The sequence below is a fragment of the Pelobates fuscus genome, chromosome 4 (assembly GCF_036172605.1).
Source record: "Pelobates fuscus isolate aPelFus1 chromosome 4, aPelFus1.pri, whole genome shotgun sequence".
NCBI lineage: Eukaryota > Metazoa > Chordata > Amphibia > Anura > Pelobatidae > Pelobates > Pelobates fuscus.
Window position 1 is genome coordinate 161,696,233 of NC_086320.1, and position 18,448 is coordinate 161,714,680.

Here is an 18,448-nt window from a genome sequence, read left to right on the forward strand (position 1 = left end):
CTCTAGGGCTCAAGGCCCTTACGCCGTTCTATGCTGCCGCAACAGCTTTAAAATTCATTATAATGCGTACGGCATAGAACGCCGTAACGGCGTTATGGGGTTAAGATGACTTACTAATGCCATTTCATGCAACTAAAAAGTAAATTAGAATAAGACTTATGTATAATATTTGCACTGACGGAATTCTTAATATAGTCTAAAGTACCGGTACTAAAAGTAAGACATTCGCTATGGAAACCAGCATGAACATTCCATTTTATAACTCCTCCTTTTTTCCAATTTTGTGCATCACATTCAGAACAAACCCATTTTATATCCTAGTATATCCCCACTCTATCTGGTGTGTATGCATGAGCCAAATTCGTCACCTGTCATCAGTGATATGGGTAGAGCATTAGACATATAGATATATTTCAATGACTGTACCTAATGTGCTCTGTAAGGAAATTATATAACAACTAGATTTGGGCACTGCTGAGATTTGTGTTTCAAACAAACACATACAGACAGAAAAATATTTAGTTTTGTCCAAACCAAATTTAGTCCATTTGTTCATACATTGTTGGACAAAATTCTGTCATTATTTTTGTTTTAGAATTTTATTCAGATGAAATAAATTTCTATCTACGCTGCGGGCTGCATCTTGCAGCCGTATAGCAGATAGCTCCCTAAGTTGGTACCCTTGTGGGATTGCCATATACAAGGGTACCAAATTAGGGATCTGTTTAGTAAATGGCTCCCTAATCCATAACAATATCAAAATCTATCTACAAATCTATCTACTAGGAAGGTGATAGAGTAAAATTGCAAAAAGCCATTCCTTTTTGTAATTTTGGTGTTTCAGACAACTTTACTAAAACTAAGTCAATAATACTTAGTATTATTAAATAAGGGATGTTAAATCATCCCTCCTGCTCTTACCAGTCTTGCCACGAGTAGGGGCATGTTTAGTAAAAAGCAAGCAGCCAGTGGCTAATTGCGGTTATAAAAAAAGACTTGCGACTGGGCAGCTGCTGTTGTGCTAATCCAATAAAAGGGGACCTGGCACTAAAATAATTGAGGAAAACAGAGTGCCACCTGTGCCACTACCCGTTCAGCCATTAAAATAAATAGAGGCCTCAAACACCAACCCGTGGCAAAAAGATGGGGGATATTAAATAAAATGAACGGTAGTTTCATCCTTGTGATATAAAACGAATGAACAAATTGCACGGATGTTTTAATTGTTTTTGTTCATTCGTCTTTTGGATGAAAACATGTTGTGGCTACAAAAGTTCTGCAGTATGTAGTGATCTGTGAATTAATTTCTGTTTTACATGTACAATTATACTTCAGTGATATTTTATTTTTACTTTAAAATATGCTGTATAAACATTATGTGTTTGAATATTGAATATATAATGAATATTAAAACAGCAAAGTTTAATACAAAATGTATCAGCAATGCCTCTTTATTCTAGATTTACATATGTTTCTTAAACAATAACTCACTGACCAATTCAATGTTAAAACTAGCATGGTGCAAATAAGGATGCACCAAAATTCAACACAGAAAATGTGCATTGTTTTATGTGCTTCTCTATGTGGTTAGCCACCAATAAAGGGACACTCCGCTGACAAAATAAAAATAAATACATTAAAAATCACTATTTGGGAGATATACCCCATTTTTCTTTCCAATCAGATTATCTAAAGTAATGTTCAAACAAACTTATGGATACAGCTAATATATACCTAAAAAGTGAACAAACCTAACATAGTGTAACAGTGTTAAAAACTGAAATGATCACGCAATAATATATAGCAATCACAGGCATGTAAGAGTTAAAGCGCTCCAAAGGTGCCTATTTTTATATATTGTTTATATTTACTAATTTTATTAATGGTCCCTGGGCAAGTTCTCCTAAAGCAGGTATCCCGATTGGGCAATATCTGCGGTTACGCAGAAATTGCTCAACCCTTGAAGATTTCAAAATAAAGGCTGGTAGCCTACGGAAATCTTTCAAAGATAAAGGGTACCCCAACAGAGTGTTAAAAAGGGCATACTCTAGGGCACTGAATTCAGATAGAGTGAACCTTCTTCAGGATGAAACTCTACTCCCAAACCATCAGATTCAATGTATTGGGACATATGATGCAGGTTGGCATACAATGTTGTCAATCCTTGGCAGATATTGGCCAATTCTGACATCAGATGTCCATATCAAGTCAGTGATTTCACCATTCCCCTCTGTTACAGCACGAACAGGGAAGAATTTTAAAGACCTACTGGTACCCAGTCATTTTGGTCCCCCCAGTAGTTCTCCCAAACTGTACCTACCTAAAGGCACATACAGGTGCGGCCATTGTAGTGCCTGCCAATATGTAGCCAAGGAAACTAGGACCTTCTCTGACAGTTTGAACCAGGACTCTCATTCTGTACAGTCCTTCTTCAACTGTCATACAGAGGGAGTAATTTACCTTTTGATATGTTCCTGCGGAATTAAGTATGTCGGAAAGACTTTCCATCCTTTTAAGTTCCGTATTAGGGAACATGTAAATTCAGTCAGAAGGAAATTGGAAACTCCCATCTCGAGGCATCTTAAAGCACATCATGCCAATTCATCCAGTAGGATACGCTTTATGGGCATAGAACTCATAACCCAAACCCAACGTAAAGGGGATTGGGACCGTAAGTTAAATCAAAGAGAATCTTACTGGATATACAAGTTGAAAACACTTTCACCACAGAGACTAAACGAAGGTTTCTCGTTTACATCATTTCTATAGACTTATAGGTATTTCCATCAACAGAAAATATATATATCCACCTGTTCAACCTTATTTTAATCGCTGTCTGTAAATATGTTTATATGTAAATAATTAAAGTTTTTTTGTTTTTCACTAAATAGTTGCATAAATCCCAACCGGTTCTGACCTGATTATATGGCTGATCTAAATGGTTGCCATTATCTAAGACCATAAAACTAATAAATTTACCTAAATCCTAATGGTGGTCTTCTCTATACTATTCTATACTCTGTAGAAGGACACTGTTATATTGGAAATTCTCCCCCCTTTTTTGTCTCACTCTGTATAGTGTGAGTCACATTTAGTTTAGAATTTGGTAATCAATTGATGTCAGTAAATACATTACTATAGAGGATTAACTATGTATAAATCCTTCACCTATATTGATACATGAACACTCATATAGAGTGACCTTTGGATGGTGGAAGCCTTAGATTGTCTGGCTCTTCACCATCCTAAGTCTAAATGTTTAGGAAGTAGCACTTACAGTGTCCTGACAGCAGAGGGTTCTTCCATTGCTGTATAGAGGACATGTGACATGATGGGGTTAAAGCTCTTTCTTATCACCTTAGGTATTTCTACTTTATTTTATGTTTTTGATACTAGTACCTGGCGAGATGGTTGTTTTTACAACCTGTCAATCAACTTTGCGCTAGCCGCGATGTTGAGGGGAGGTGTGTTCGACTGTGCACCCTCCCCCTGCAGTGATTGACTTCGCTGTACTCGAATGGCTATACACTACAAGCTATGACGTGGTAAGGGGGTGTGGTGACTTCACGTCATTCACCCACCCCCCTCAACATGTCGGATTAGCACTGATTGACTTCGCTGTACTTGAATGGCTACACACTATAAGCTATGACGCGGTAAGGGGGCGTGGTGACTTTACGTTTTAGGGGGTTATCAGCCCATTTTTTAGGAAGCTGTGGGAGGTATAGGGTGGAGATAGAGTTTCTTCCTGTTTACTCTCTCCCACCCTTTCCATCCCTTTACCCATTTATATGGGACTCCTCTTCCCTTTCCCTCCCCTTTCTCCTTTCATTATCTGTTACTACATACATTTGTTTTTTTCTGTGTTCAGAGCTACCTTTTTTGGGATCCCCTTGTCTCAAGGGTCTCCTCGTTGTATTCATTATTGTTTGGGTTACCCCCTATCTTGTTGCTCTAAAGGTAGGCTATCATAAGATAGATTCTACAACTTCACATGTTACTGTGACGTTGTGGCTCTACCTTTTATCTCTTTCTCATTTCAAGTTCTCCTATAGTTCCTATAGAAAAATGCCTATAGGAAATGCGTAGGACCTCTGTGTTTTAATTAGTACAATATATATTTTATTGTTTATGCCGTAATAAAACTCCTTTTTGGAAACCTCAAATCTGGATTCTAGTCCGGTACCTGGCTGAGAGGAGTGACTTCATGGAGGCTATAGCCCCTATCACCTTCAAAGAAGGCAGCTTTGGAGTGCTTTAAGTCTTACACGTCTGTGAGTGCTCTGTATTGCCTAATTTCAGTTTTTAACAATATTACCCTGTTATGTTTGTTAATTTATTTTTAGGTATATATTTCAGCTGTTTCCCTAAGGTTGTTGGTACATTGAATTATTCACACATTTATTTAAGTGGTGTAGGTTTAATATAGGGTATATATACAAACAGCTTGCAATCATAGCCTTCCCAATGAGACATCTTTGCAAGGCAGGTGCTCTGAGCAATTGCTGCCTTTTGAGTTTAGCTCCACTGAGCTAAACAATCAGGAAGTAACAGGACCGTTTGTCTGCTTGAACAAGGTTAATGTATTAAAGGACCAATTTCTATTGAAAACTGCACTTTTTATTAAATGGAAAAAAAGGCCAAACTCCTTTCATAAAAAAACCAAAACACAAAACAAAAACATTTCAGCAGGCATCACAGATATGACATGGGTCTGTCATCCACACAACACATACAATATTAGCTACAAGTAGTCAGATAACACAAGTCTCTACATTGTACTGAAAACATGTTTACAAATGTACAGATTACTAGATATACTTATTGAAGACTGCCTTCTCAAACATAGCTGCAAAAGGAGAAGACTGAAAACACAAACATCCTCTATGCAGAGTTATATTTATCATATGATAAAGGACTGGAAAACCTATATATCCTAATATATGTAAGAATGTTGGAAGATCCTGCTCATCCCTTAACAGTCTGCTGTGGATTGACTGTTGACAAACACATCAACCCCGACTGACTGCGAGGCAGCAGTCACTAAAAAGTGTTGTGTTTCTGCCTAAAAACCTGTATTATTTAACATTAGCAAAATAACATTTATATAAATGAGCTGCTTGAAGATTAATACAATTTAAAATTTCCTTGGAAAAGCTGATGTACAAATGACTGCTAAAATGGAAAAATGTTTATCCTTTCCCAAAATATATAATGATGACATAGTTCATCCAACAATTTGGCAATAGTCTTAGGAAAAACATGATTCTATACCCGAGCCAGCCTATTTGGATAAAACAAATCCTTTTTGAAAATGGTGCAACCTTCTCTAAGTGCTCTGTATCAAGGTGTTTTAATTTAACCCCTTAAGGACCAAGATTCGGTTAGCTTGTTTTGTACTTAAAGGAACACGATAATGTTAGTAATACAAACAGGTATTCCTAACACTATGGTGCTAGAGTAACACCTTAGGTGACTGCCAAAAACCGAATGGAGCAACACTATAGGCACACAGACCATTTCATCTCATTGAAGTGGTCTGGGTGCAGTGCTCCTATCAGTTTAACCCTGTAATTGTAACTTGTGCAATTATTGGTAAACTACAATAATTACCTTGCAGGGTTAACTCCACCTCTAGTAGCTGTCTACGACTAAGGGCACTAGAGGCACTTCTTAGTGGTTAGGACATCCAGCATCCTAACTGATGCTGGACGTCCTCACACTTTGCATGAGGACATCCAGCGTAAACTAAAACCCTATGATGAGTCCTAATGTGATCACTGCACATCCACCATTGGCCCCCTGCTGGCTGATGGCAGAGGAGGAGCAGAGGCAGAGCCTGACCCTTTTAGCACCATTAGGGGAGGGGGGAAGGGAGCGAGGGAGAGGGGAACTATAGGCTGCTATTGTACTTGGAAGACAACTTTGTATTCCTAGCACTAAAGTTTCCCTTTCCATGTATTTAAACTTACCTTTTTGCCATTGCTGCACTGGCCCCACCTCCTTGCCTGAGATAACCAATCTTGATGATCTCAGCCAATCCAATGTTTTCCCATAGGAAAGCACTGGCATGCTATTGTGCATGTGCGGTAAAACGCCACACTGTGCCAATCAGCATTTCCTCATAGAGATGCATAAATTAATAAATCTCTATGGGAGCTTTCAGTGGGTTCAAAAATGGAGGGGAGGGTGGAGGAGTCGCCGGCAAAATACTAAAGTAGTTGAGTGGAAAATCTTTTAACTCAGCTAAGCCCAAATGGTGCAAGAGTTAGCTAACAAGCTGAGAGCAATCAGCTAATGCTCTTAGCCAGTGCACTAGCCCTGCTTCATTCTGGAGAGATAATTGAGGTTACTGAGCAAGAGCTTGCAGCTCTCACCAAGTTGTAGTGGAGGTGGGGAGAGCACCCCTAGGACTCCTGATAAGAGGTCAAATCGTTCTAAAAGGGTTTTATACCATACAAAGGGGGACACCAGGGCTATCCCTGCACCAAAGCGACTATAGCGCTCGGAGGTGCTTGGAGTGTACTTTCAAACAGCATTTTCAGAGAAGCTGAGATATGCATGTAAAAACTATAGGACGTACCTATTTTATTTGTATTGCTCTGGGAAGTCTGTATGTTAACCTCCCTGGCGGTATTCCCGAGCGTGACTCTGGGTTAATTTTCGCTGCCAGAAGCGGTAACCCCGAGTCACGCTCGGGGTAGATAACAGAGCCCCCGGAGGTAAGATGTACTTACCTCCGCCGCGATCCGCTTCAGGAGGACTGCCTCACAGCCCAGGCAGCCCTCCCACGGCAAATCAGGCCCCCGGGGGCCATGTGATCGCTCTCAAAGAGCGATCACATGGCCCTCTATAGCTGGCTGTGGATCTGCCAGCAGGGGGACTGTTTGAAATATCAGACAGTCCCCCCTGCTGGTGGGAAAGTAAAAAAAAAATAAAAGACAAGTGTAAAAATAAATTAAATATATTTTTATATATATATAATATATATACATATTATATATATGTAATGTCATACAAAGTGTATTTTAATATTAATATAAGTATATATATTAATATTAAAATACACTTAGAATGACGTTACATATATATAATATGTATATATATTATATATATAATAGATGTACATATATATATTATATATAAATACGTATAATTAAAATAATAAATAAATAAAATAATACAATAAATAAATAAAATATTGAAACAAAATTGAATATAAATTATATATGCATATGTAATTTCATTCTAACTGTATTTTGTTATTAATATATATATATATATCGGTAACAAAATACACTTAGAATGACATTCTATATATATCTATATATATATAAAATACAAATAACCGCATATATATATATATAGATAAATACATATAATTACATAAAAGATTACATTAGTATACACGTAGAATTTAAATACCTATAAATGCATATATATTAAAATTCTACATGTATATTTAAATAATCTTTTAACGTAATTATGTGATTTGATTAATTAAAATTTGATTGACATGCCTGACATGGGGGCGGAACTGGGCGGGTAATTCAAATGCAAAAAAATGGTACCGCTTTTGGTACAAAATTCCTGACATAATCATACCGCCAGGGAGGTTAAATAGATGGGGCAATTACTTCTTTAATATCATCTGTGTATTTTATAATCACTGACCAAAATTCAAATCCTAACTGGAATTGCATTAGTTTTGTTGTGTTTTCTCCCTACCAATACACAACTGTGATTGCAAATGAGTCATTTAGTACTACATTGCAATCACTGCCTGCTGTTTGTAACTATGTATAGTAGTTTTTTGTAGATACTTTTATAAACACCAGACAAGTTTTACGATTTAGAAAACATATTTCAAATCACATTGTGCAATGTCATAAGAAACAAAATAATATTATGGCAGCACTGAGCACTTGATATTAATTGGCATTGCACTAGCAAAGCTTCCACGGGCATAATTACAGCTATACCAATGCAGTTATTCAGACTAAGCAGGTTCAATCATTAAACTAAGTTATGACTAAGGAGTACTGGAAGAAAATACTTTAACAACAGTCCCATAAGATACTATAGCAGGATTTCTCAAAATAATTCTTTAAAAGACCACCAAGAGTGTAACAGAACTATTCACTAAAGTGAGAATACAAAGGGAATTTCAAATTTAAGGCCAAAGAATTGGAAGCATAGCTTCCTTAGAGAATTTTCCAGTTCGGCTATTTGGGCCTTAAAGGAACACTATAGTGTCAGAAACACAAACATGTATTTCTGACACTATAGTGGTAAAATCACTATTTAGGTGACCGCCCCATCTGTTCACTTTAAAAAGGTGATTTTACTCTCGTTTTTTCCAGAGCCGCAATGGTCTCGCTGCGGCTGGTCCTACCTCACTCTGCCTCCATGGCTGAGATCATCAAATTTTAATATTTTAGCCAATCCAATGGCAAAACGCTGCGCTGCACCAATCAGCATCTCCTCATAATGATGCATTAAATCAATGCATTTCTATGGGGAGCCTTCCGCTTCACCATGGAGAGCATGTAGACGCTGAATGCCAGTGCTGCACACTTTGTTCCTAGGCTGTAATGTAAACACTGCATTTGCACGGAAAAGGCCGTGTTTACATTAAAAACCTGCAGGGACAGAATAGTCACCAGAACAACTACATTAAGCTCTTGTTGTTCTGGTGACAATCGTGACCCTTTAAATGTGAAATTCACTTTGCATTTACTTTGAGAATAGAAATTCAAGATTATTTACTAATGTACTTCTTTCAATAGAATTGGCTATCATGGAATACTGGACTATCAGTGATCGTATGAAGGCTATTTTAACGAGCTCTACTATATACAAGGTAGATCTTTACAGTGAGTAGTGAAGCAACCCTAAATCTTTATGTTGTCTTTTTTTAAACATTGTCTAGGGTTTATATTTAAAAAGCACAAGGAAGAACAATGTAAGATATTGCAGAAGGTAGAGTGGTATATACTAAAGAAAGAAGGGTATTATAATACATTAAAAGGTGCCAGTTTAACACGAAAAGCACTGCACAGCTATATTATTGCACATGACATCACAGCAGCATGTGTGGTGGAAAATATATACACTATTAGAATTTTAGTAAGGGTAATGAGCTGTTAAATGATTGTCAGCGTATACAATAGTGAATCAGACACAATGGTATGGAATTTGGATGAAGATGGTGTAGGGTGATTTAAGTGACAGAAAAAAAAAACATTTTGTAAATTATGTCACATTGTTGTGCAAATAAGATGGCATGTGCTTCCCTTTGTTTTACTCCTTCTAGCCAACGTAGCTTGTCAGTGCTGCAACCTAGCATAACGTAATGGAATCCAACGTAGAAAATTAACTCCTTTGATGCCAGGACACCAGACAAAGGATGCTGACACAAAAGTCCTACATTAGCAATGACTCCCAATATTGAAAACTAACATTTTACAAGCCAATACCACAATGCTCCATCAAACTAAACATCAAAATGGTCAAATGGATTCTCTACTGGTTTCTTGGAAAAAATGGTACACAGCATACATAGACCAGGATTTATTTTCCTAATTATTGGTATTTTCAACTCAGAAGACTCCAAAAGAAAGACAAATCTAAAATGCCTAAATAATGCATTTGCTTTGCATGCACAAAAACATAGTACTATATAAGCATATATACAAAAAGGCAGTTTGATTGTTGGCTTACATTGCAATATACCTTATTGTAAAACAAATACTACATTTGCTATTAAAATTCTCTGTGGTATTTAGATATATCACAAACATCAAATATAGTCAAATAATGTCATCTACAAAAAGAACATTAAAAGAAACAGACATGCAAGGTATACAAAATGAAACAAAATGCAATAAGATTTAATTAACGTTTACAGTTTTACGTCTATAAAACAAACAATATAAAAACTAAAATAGACTAATTTTAGGTAACATGTTACCTGGCATTTACACTTAAAACCCCAAATGTAAACAGTGTTTGTAATTTAGAACACTAGCTTTGGGTAAAGTGCTTTTGTTGTTGTTTTTTTTGTTGTTGTTTTCTTCAGAGAAAGGTTATACAAATAAATAAAAATGTATTATTTCCTGTAAAATACATTCCCTGCATTTTTCTTGAAATACTTTAGGCTCTGCACAGGACGATGCAGGATATGTGACAATATTTATTCTGCTAAGTTAACAAGTTTGCACTTTGTGGTTTGACAAACAGATTTTAGGGTCTCTGGAGCAGTGTAATAGTCTATAGGATGACTAATTGGCACTTATTTCGGATCTGAGATGTCATGTCATGTGTACCTACAAAGATCTCCCTTGGCCACCCCCATAGACTGTAAGAGGGCAGCGATCTCTGTCCGCCAGAATAGCAGAGACAGCTACTGGTATCAATCATCTTGGTCTGGGATCATCAGTAAAGATGCACTATGGGAGAGCTGGACGGCAAAGCTGTGTCTGCTAGAACACATATATATCCTGCAACCCCACTAAAATACAGAAGACAGACAGCTACATCTCATGATCTCTTTGCCTCATCAGTATCAGATGTGTGCATTGGGGATGGGAAATGGACAATTAAAAGGTTTCTCCAGCTTCCATGACCACATCTGCTTTTTGAAGTTTCCATGAAGTAAGGAATCTGGCATTGCAGTTTTTCAGCTTGAAACAATGCACAGTGAAAGTTATTGGCACTTTTGTGCCGGGGGCTAGTTACACCCCACAGCCCAAATGACTTTGGGAGCCCAGAACTTTGTTCCAGACTGCCCAATGTCAATTCTGTGCATATTTTACATCTGTCGTCAGTGTGCTCTGGCTGCAAGGGGAGTCTTATGCCTCCCTTTCCTACATCCCCACAGAACTCCACACCTGGAGATCCCATCTATTTAATTTTGTTCAAGGCTCACTCCCTATTTCCCCTCCTTTTGACAGCTCAGAGCGCGTGCATGTGCTCTGTGATGGCTAAAATCGCCAATCTAAGGATTCTCTATGAGAAACGTTTGATTGGACCGAGCAACGAAAAATGTGATGTCTTGTGGGGTTTATGAAAAACAGAGATTTAAGGTGAGTAAAAACTTATGTTATGCCTAAAGAAACCTAAAGAATAATACCCAATAGAATGCTATTCATTTTTTTTTTTAATTATAGGGGCTGCAGTGACCCTTTAAATCCATTTTGAATGTGTGTAAATGTAAGCATGTCCATATGACCGATATCTGTGAGAAAAAAAAGATAAAAACAAGCTTAGATTTCTCATGTCTTCCCTTGACCCAAAAAGCTATTTTGTATATATTATTTATATTTATGATTTTTTGCTGTTTTTGTTATCTAATGAAAGTATGCAAATATACTTTAAATAAGAAAAAAAAATAACATCTAGCTTAGTTCCTATGTATTTTAATATTTGGTAAAACACAATATATATATATACACATATTTGTGCCTAACAATTTGCATTTAATTGGAGGATTGGTAATTGGAAATATATATATACCATTTTTAAAGAAAACATGAGTGAGCAGCTAAACACATTTCTTTTATTTCTTATGGGATTCATATTGAACTGTAAGTTATAACAGAATGGCATAATCATAAAACAAAACATGGCAACAAAGAAAATATGAAATGATCCCTGTTCGAAAGTCTGCATACCCTTAGTTCATAATACTGTGTATTACCCCCTTTAGCATCAATGACAAGATGCAGTCTTTTGTAATAGTTGTCTATGAAGCCCCTAATTCTTGCAGGTGGTATAGCTGCCCATTCATCTTGGCAAAATGCCTCATGCAAAGTCTTTGGTCGTCTTGCAAGAACCGCACGTTCAAGATTTCCCAAGAGTGGCTCAATGATATTAAGGTCAGAAGACTGTGATGGCCACTCCAGAACCTTCACCTTTTTCTGCTGTATCCACTGGAGGGTCACCTTGGCCTTGTGCTTAGGGTCCTATGCACAGCCTTCGTGCAGAAGAATGCAAATTGTCTGCCACTATTTTCTGATAACATGTTGCATTCATCTTGCCATCAATTTTCACAAGATTCCCCATGCTTTATAGCTCACACACACACAAAATATCAGTGAGCCACCACCATGCTTCACAGTGGGGATGGTATTCTTTTTTACTAGATAGAAAAACTGAAATTTAGGCTCTCACTAGGTTAATCGGGTGAGAGGCAGCAGTAAACCAGCAGGGTTTCCCAATACCTGCTAGTGGTGAACCAATATAGAAGATAAGTAAGGTGGTGAACCGCGCCAAAAGGTGCTCAAAGTGGATGTAATAAAAAAATAATTTTTACATACATATAGGCAATCTTGATAATATAACAGGATATGACCCTCAAAGGAGACAAAAAATGCAATAGGATAATAGTGCAATATGTCATAAAAAGTTAACACGTATGTGTATAAAATACCAGATAAAAGACTAACTCACAATTTGCGGAGCTACTGAGAGCTCTGCTGTATAGCGCCTGGACGGTATAATCCCAGTCTTAGGATGTGTGGATATTGGCTGTGTGGAATGTCCAATTCTCAGCAACAATATATGTAGGGAAAACAGCTCTGCAAATTGTGAGTTAGTCTTTTATCTGGTATTTTATACACATACGTGTTAACTTTTTATGACATATCGCACTATTATCCTATTGTATTTTTTTGTCTCCTTTGAGGGTCATATCCTGTTTCATTATCAAGATTGCCTATATGTATGTATAATTTTTTTTTTATTACATCCACTTTGAGCACCTTTTGGCGCGGTTCACCACCTTACTTATCTTCTATTCTTTTTACTATAAGCCTTGTTGATCCCTCTTCAAATATCATGTTTATGGTTGTGACCATAAAGATCTATTTTGGTCTTGTCACTCCAAATTACAGTGTGCCAGAAGCTGTGAGGCATGTCAAGGGTTTGTTGGGAATATACCGAACTTTTTTGTGCCATTGGTGCAGTAAAGGCTTCTTTCTGGCAACTCGACCATGCAGCTCATTTTTGTTCAGGTATCGTCATATTGTGCTCCTTGAAACAACCACACAATCTTTTCCCAGAGCAGCCTGGATTTCTCCTGAGGTTACCTTTGAGTTTTTTATTGTAATCCAAACAATTCCTCTGGCATTTGTGGCTGAGATCTTTCTTGGTCTACCTGACCTTGGCTTGGTATCAAGAGATCCCCGAATTTTCCACTTCTTAATAAGTGATTGAATAGTAATGACTGGCATTTTCAAGACTTTGGATATCGTTTTATATTCTTTTCCATCTTTATAAAGTTTCATTACCTTGTTACGCAGGTTATTTGACAGTTCTTTTCTCCTCCCCATGGCAGAGTATCAGTGCATCCACATGAGAGCTAACAAACTCATTGACTATTTATACACAGACACTAATTGCAATTTAAAAAGCCACAGGTGTGGGGAATTAACCTTTAATTGCTGTTTTAACCTGTGTGTGTCACCTTGTGTGTCTGTAACCAGACCAAACATTGAAGGGTATCTAAACTTTTGATCAGGGCCATTTGGATGACTTTTGTTATCATTATGATTTAAAAAGGAGCCAAACAACTATGTGATGATAAATGACTTCATATGATCACTATCCATTAAAAAAAGACATTTTGCTTGCATGGTCAGTCATATTTTCAAAATCAACGCCAACATTTTACAATATCTGCCAGGGTATGCAAACTTTTGAGTTTTGCTCCACTGAGGTAAACGACCAAGCAGTAACAGGTCCAGTTGTCCAAATGCATAACAAGCTTAGTTTATAAAAGTGCTGATTTTTTATGAAATCAGAACTTTTACAAAATGAAAAAAAAAAGACAAAGAAGAGAAGTAGACACTATTCACACTTAAAGCACTACAACAAGATTTAAAGAACACTACTAGTTCCCTAACCACTACTGTAGTGTTAATGGTGTTAATGGTGCCTTGAGCACCCACGCCGCATCTGTAAAGCATGGCTCAATATATAGCGTCTCTTTGGCAGAGAGGGCTCAGTTAAGTGTTTATGGTGTTTAGTGTTCCTTTAAGGGATTAATCCAGACACAGCATGTAACAGCATGGTAACAGTATATCCAGTTATTTTGTAAAAGAAATTCTCCTACTTTTACATTTGCCCCTCCGTTATTACTCTTGGTGTGTCCGTGAAGCAATCAAAGATTGCAGTTTTCATACAGCTGAATGCACACTACTGCACATAATCAGATTTCTTCTTACTAATTAGTAGGAGCCACTCACATGTATGTGTAGTACAATCACTGTACGCCTTTACAGGATATGGCAATACTGTATACAGGCAAAGTGGGTTTCATTCATTTCTACAGAGTAATTACTGCAGATCTGCAACACTACTCATTGGTTTTAATGTCATGTTAGTGATTGGCAGAGACAGTCCAGTCACTTGTTGATTCAAATGGACCTCAGAGGAGACAGAACAACAGCCAAAGAAAACCTAGCTAGAAAAGAGACATTCAGATATATATCTCTTTATTTATTCATGTAATAACATTTACACGTTGGATGCCTTATTTATATAATGTATTACAATGTGTGGTACAATCCACCCTGAAGTGTCCCTTTAAGGCAGCTTTCTAACATACCTTATTGTACACCGTGGAACAATATCAGGTAATAAAGTGACTGGGGATATGAGATCTGTATCCCAAAACTTTTGGCTGCTAAGCTAAATTCTCCCTTTGTATCAGTTTTGCCCCCTCACATTAGCAAGACATAGTTTCACTTTAGCAAGGTACAGTTTGCTCTATAACAACTCACAGTGAAGATTTAGCAAATTACTGTTGTAATCATTTTCAGTTTCTAACACCAGAAACTATTTTCCATTCTATTTCCATATTACAAATATTGAAAGCATTTTTTCTGCAACAAAGCTAGAAGGCACATCGTATTTACAACTTAAAAGTTATAATGGCATAAAGAAAAACAAAAAAACAAAGAAAGAAAACAAAGTGTCATTGTGCAATTTTACTTAGAAATGTGTTGCACCTACTCATTTTGTTATTTTTATTTTTTTAAATACCTACAATATACATATAGAATGCATCACAGAAGGTGGTGGCGCATGTATAAGGCATGGGTACTTCTACACAAAGTTGGTGACAAGATCACACAGTGTTTATAATGGGCAGAAAAAAAAATACAACTTATTTAACTGTATATTTTTACATAAATGTTTTCCAAATGGCCATCACAGTTCATTTATACTTGCATATTTAGGAATAAAGATAATTATCCTGACTAGTCCTTATACAATTTGGCTGTGTCTAAAAATGACTCAGACGCCAGCTTTCACAAAACAGTCCTGTGTGAACAAGAAGTGGGCATAGCAAGGGACTGTGATGCCTTGTATAAATAAAAAATGAAAATGAAATCACCACTGCTATTACAATACAAAGTTGCTGTTCCCTTGCATCTGTGTGCCACAGGCATTTTGGCAAGACAGCAAATTTGGTGAAAAAATAACCAATTGGTTAAAAATGAAGAAGGGGCTGTATTGCAAACATACATCACTGATATTCTACAGGTAAATGGTCTATAATGTGCTAATTGTTTATGTATTTTTGGAATTTAAAAAGGTGTGAGATGTCTTCATAAATATAGATCCAGAGGTTACCATTACATTCTAGTTGATTGGTTAAAAAAAAAAAAAAAAAAGGGCAAGGAAAAGTTGGTAAACAATTTAGATTAAATATGTAGAGAAGTCGTAAAAAAATATGATTTCAAATTGTGGTTCACACAATTTTAAGACCTGGAAAATGGTAGAAACTATTAACAAGTTAAAAAAAAAATCCACATGAAGAATAAAAATCAGAGATCAAAGCGTTTTAATCTGTAGATTATCTGAAGACAAATCTAGTCCTGAAGTGGCCAAGGCTACTGATACAGACACAGCTTTGGATACATAAACTAGGCCTCTGTTAAACTCTTGCTATGACGTGTAATGACGTCAACCTGCAGTTGATGGATAACATGCAACACAATATAAATACATTCAAAGAGAGAAAAGTTAGATTTGGCAGAGGAGCACAAAGCTCAGGAAAAACCTGAAATCCCAATGATGGTTTGTGTGCACATATCCATACACAAATCCTCAAACACCTGTATAAGTGTAGAGAGGCACACGTAGTGATGTTTTTTCCTATCCCACCTGCATTATAATTACATAAAATGTGTTTCACGAACATTTCTAAGTTGAATCATGAAGACAAAACACATTCATTCTCTTTCCGTTATTATAAATGTAATAATATAAACCTGTAAGCTTCCTTCCATTAGTGCCTGTTTAGTAAGAGAAAACAGATATATCCCACAGTGTTTACAGATCTGAAATCAGTGCTGTGAATTCTTAAAACATAATATCTTCAGTGTTTACAGATCTGAAATCAGTGCTGTGAATTCTTAAAACATAATATCTTCAGTGGCTTCTGGGACGGTCTAAGCTGCGATTCATGTGTGCATTATGTCACCTCACTGGCAGTGTGGTCCAACAGCATGCCATTTGTTTCAGATGCCAACTAATGATATGCTCAGACTAAGAAAATGCAGCATCTTTAAAAGGCAATATGATATTTTAGTACAATGAGATCAAATTGAAACACCCCATCACTCAAATAAACCTACTAAATCTCGGGAGAGCCCCTTGTCCCCAAGATGACCTAAAATTCTAACCAACCATCTAAATCCAACAAGACCCAATTCTTACAGCAAGAGAGTTCTGCAGGCCTCTTTAGCAGCCAAATGGTTAAGGGTCTTGTACGGCTGGTTACAAATGTTTGTTTTTTGTTTATTGGCTATAAAACTTAAAATACACTAACTAGTAGTGAACTTGAACAGTAGTGACATTATGCCCGTATGAATAAAAGCCAAGACAAAGGATACTTCATGCTCAGCCTCTGGGGGTCAAGCTTACACTTTTCATCATAAGCCCCAACCTTTTTTCCAGGAAGCTGTGAAATCATGAAATATACTAATAGTGGACATCAGCCTTTTCCCATTACTTCATCCAATACAAGATGACTGCATTTACACAATGACATGCAGCATCATCGACAGCACTGCCTCTGGCTGCCAACCTTGACTTGGTAAACAGCTGGATGGATTCCTCAAAAGAAGAAAACGAAAACACACACACACACACATGCATAAAACGCACAAAGACACATTAAAAAACAATTTGCTAACCTCTTAGGTTTTTAGGGTGGATCTGTTTTGTTCGAGGCATGATCCTGCTGCTGGTGCCTGGCTTTTTCTTCTCAAAAATGGAGAGCAGTGCAGGGGAAGAGGAACCTCCATATACCCATCAAGTGCATCAGTTAATCCAGCAGCTGAACAAGGGAAGGAGAAAAAACAACATGAGGGAAGACAAGACTACAGGAGCCTGACTGCACCGGCCCTGGGACTTCACACCCCTCCCACACTCCTCTAGCCCCCCGGCCTCCTCCCTCGTCCCCTCCACCTCTAAATATACAACATAATGTGTGAGCAGCCAGATATACACACAAAAAAAGATACAGATAAAGACAGAAACAAAAGTGTTCCTTCAAGAATATCATAATACAAAAGAGGGGGTATCAATGGGTAATACTAGATGTGTCTTCCAAACACAAACACACACACACAGACACACACACCTCCTTCAGGGCATTGCAAAACAAAACAGCATCATCCTGCACATGAAGATCTTGCTGGCTGCTTGCCTCTGGATCATTCATGGTTTTATGAATCACATGCGATGTGCACATCCCACCAATGTGCCTGCTTTACAAATCAGGAGCCTGCTCGTCCTATTGCAACACTGCAAGCAAGTATACTGGGGAGGGCGAAGGGAAGAAAGGAGAAAAAGAGGGAGGAGGGAAGGGGTTAGTGAGACCAGGGTGACAGTGGAGAGAAAGGAGAAAGCATAGGAGAGAAGGAGAGTGAGAGAGTCACTTTGCAAGCCTGTGAATGAGAGCTCTGCATGCAGCAATTCAATAACATGCTCTCTATACGTCCACACATACAAGGGACCCAGGCAAGCTCAGCAGCAGAGAGGTGGGATTACATGTGTTAAAGGGGGAGGACAATTATTATTATTATTGGCATTTATAGAGCGCCAACTTATTCTGCAGTGCTTTACAATGTTTGCAAGAGGGGGGGGGGGATTTAACAATTAAACAGACAGTTACAAAATATAACATGAACAATAGGTTGATGAGGACTCTGCTCAAACGAGCTTACAGTCTAGAGAATTAGATCATCATTACCACACTGAAATATGACCTTCACGCTGCTTGGCGCTTTAATTTGGTGTTTTGGCAGAATATTTATTTATAGTCAATCACAGCTCAACAAAAGGGGTTCAAACTGTCACAATACCAAAAAGGCATGCAATGAGATAGCATAATGAATTTATCAGCCCAAAAGCAGTGTGTCAATTACAT

The 18,448-nt window shown here is 37.4% G+C and overlaps 1 protein-coding gene across 1 annotated transcript in view; it reads right to left on the reverse strand.

Annotated features, from left to right (window-relative positions):
• Positions 1-17,736, reverse strand: part of HIVEP1 (HIVEP zinc finger 1) — a 236,421-nt gene extending 218,685 nt beyond the window's left edge. The window contains exons 1-2 of the mRNA XM_063451723.1: positions 17,660-17,736; positions 17,211-17,353 (exon numbers count right to left, since the gene is read on the reverse strand). Coding sequence (XP_063307793.1) covers positions 17,211-17,250 — 40 coding nt within the window. The 5' untranslated portion in view covers positions 17,251-17,353; positions 17,660-17,736. The remainder of the gene's footprint in view (positions 1-17,210; positions 17,354-17,659) is intronic.
• Between the last annotated feature and the right edge of the window lie 712 nt (positions 17,737-18,448).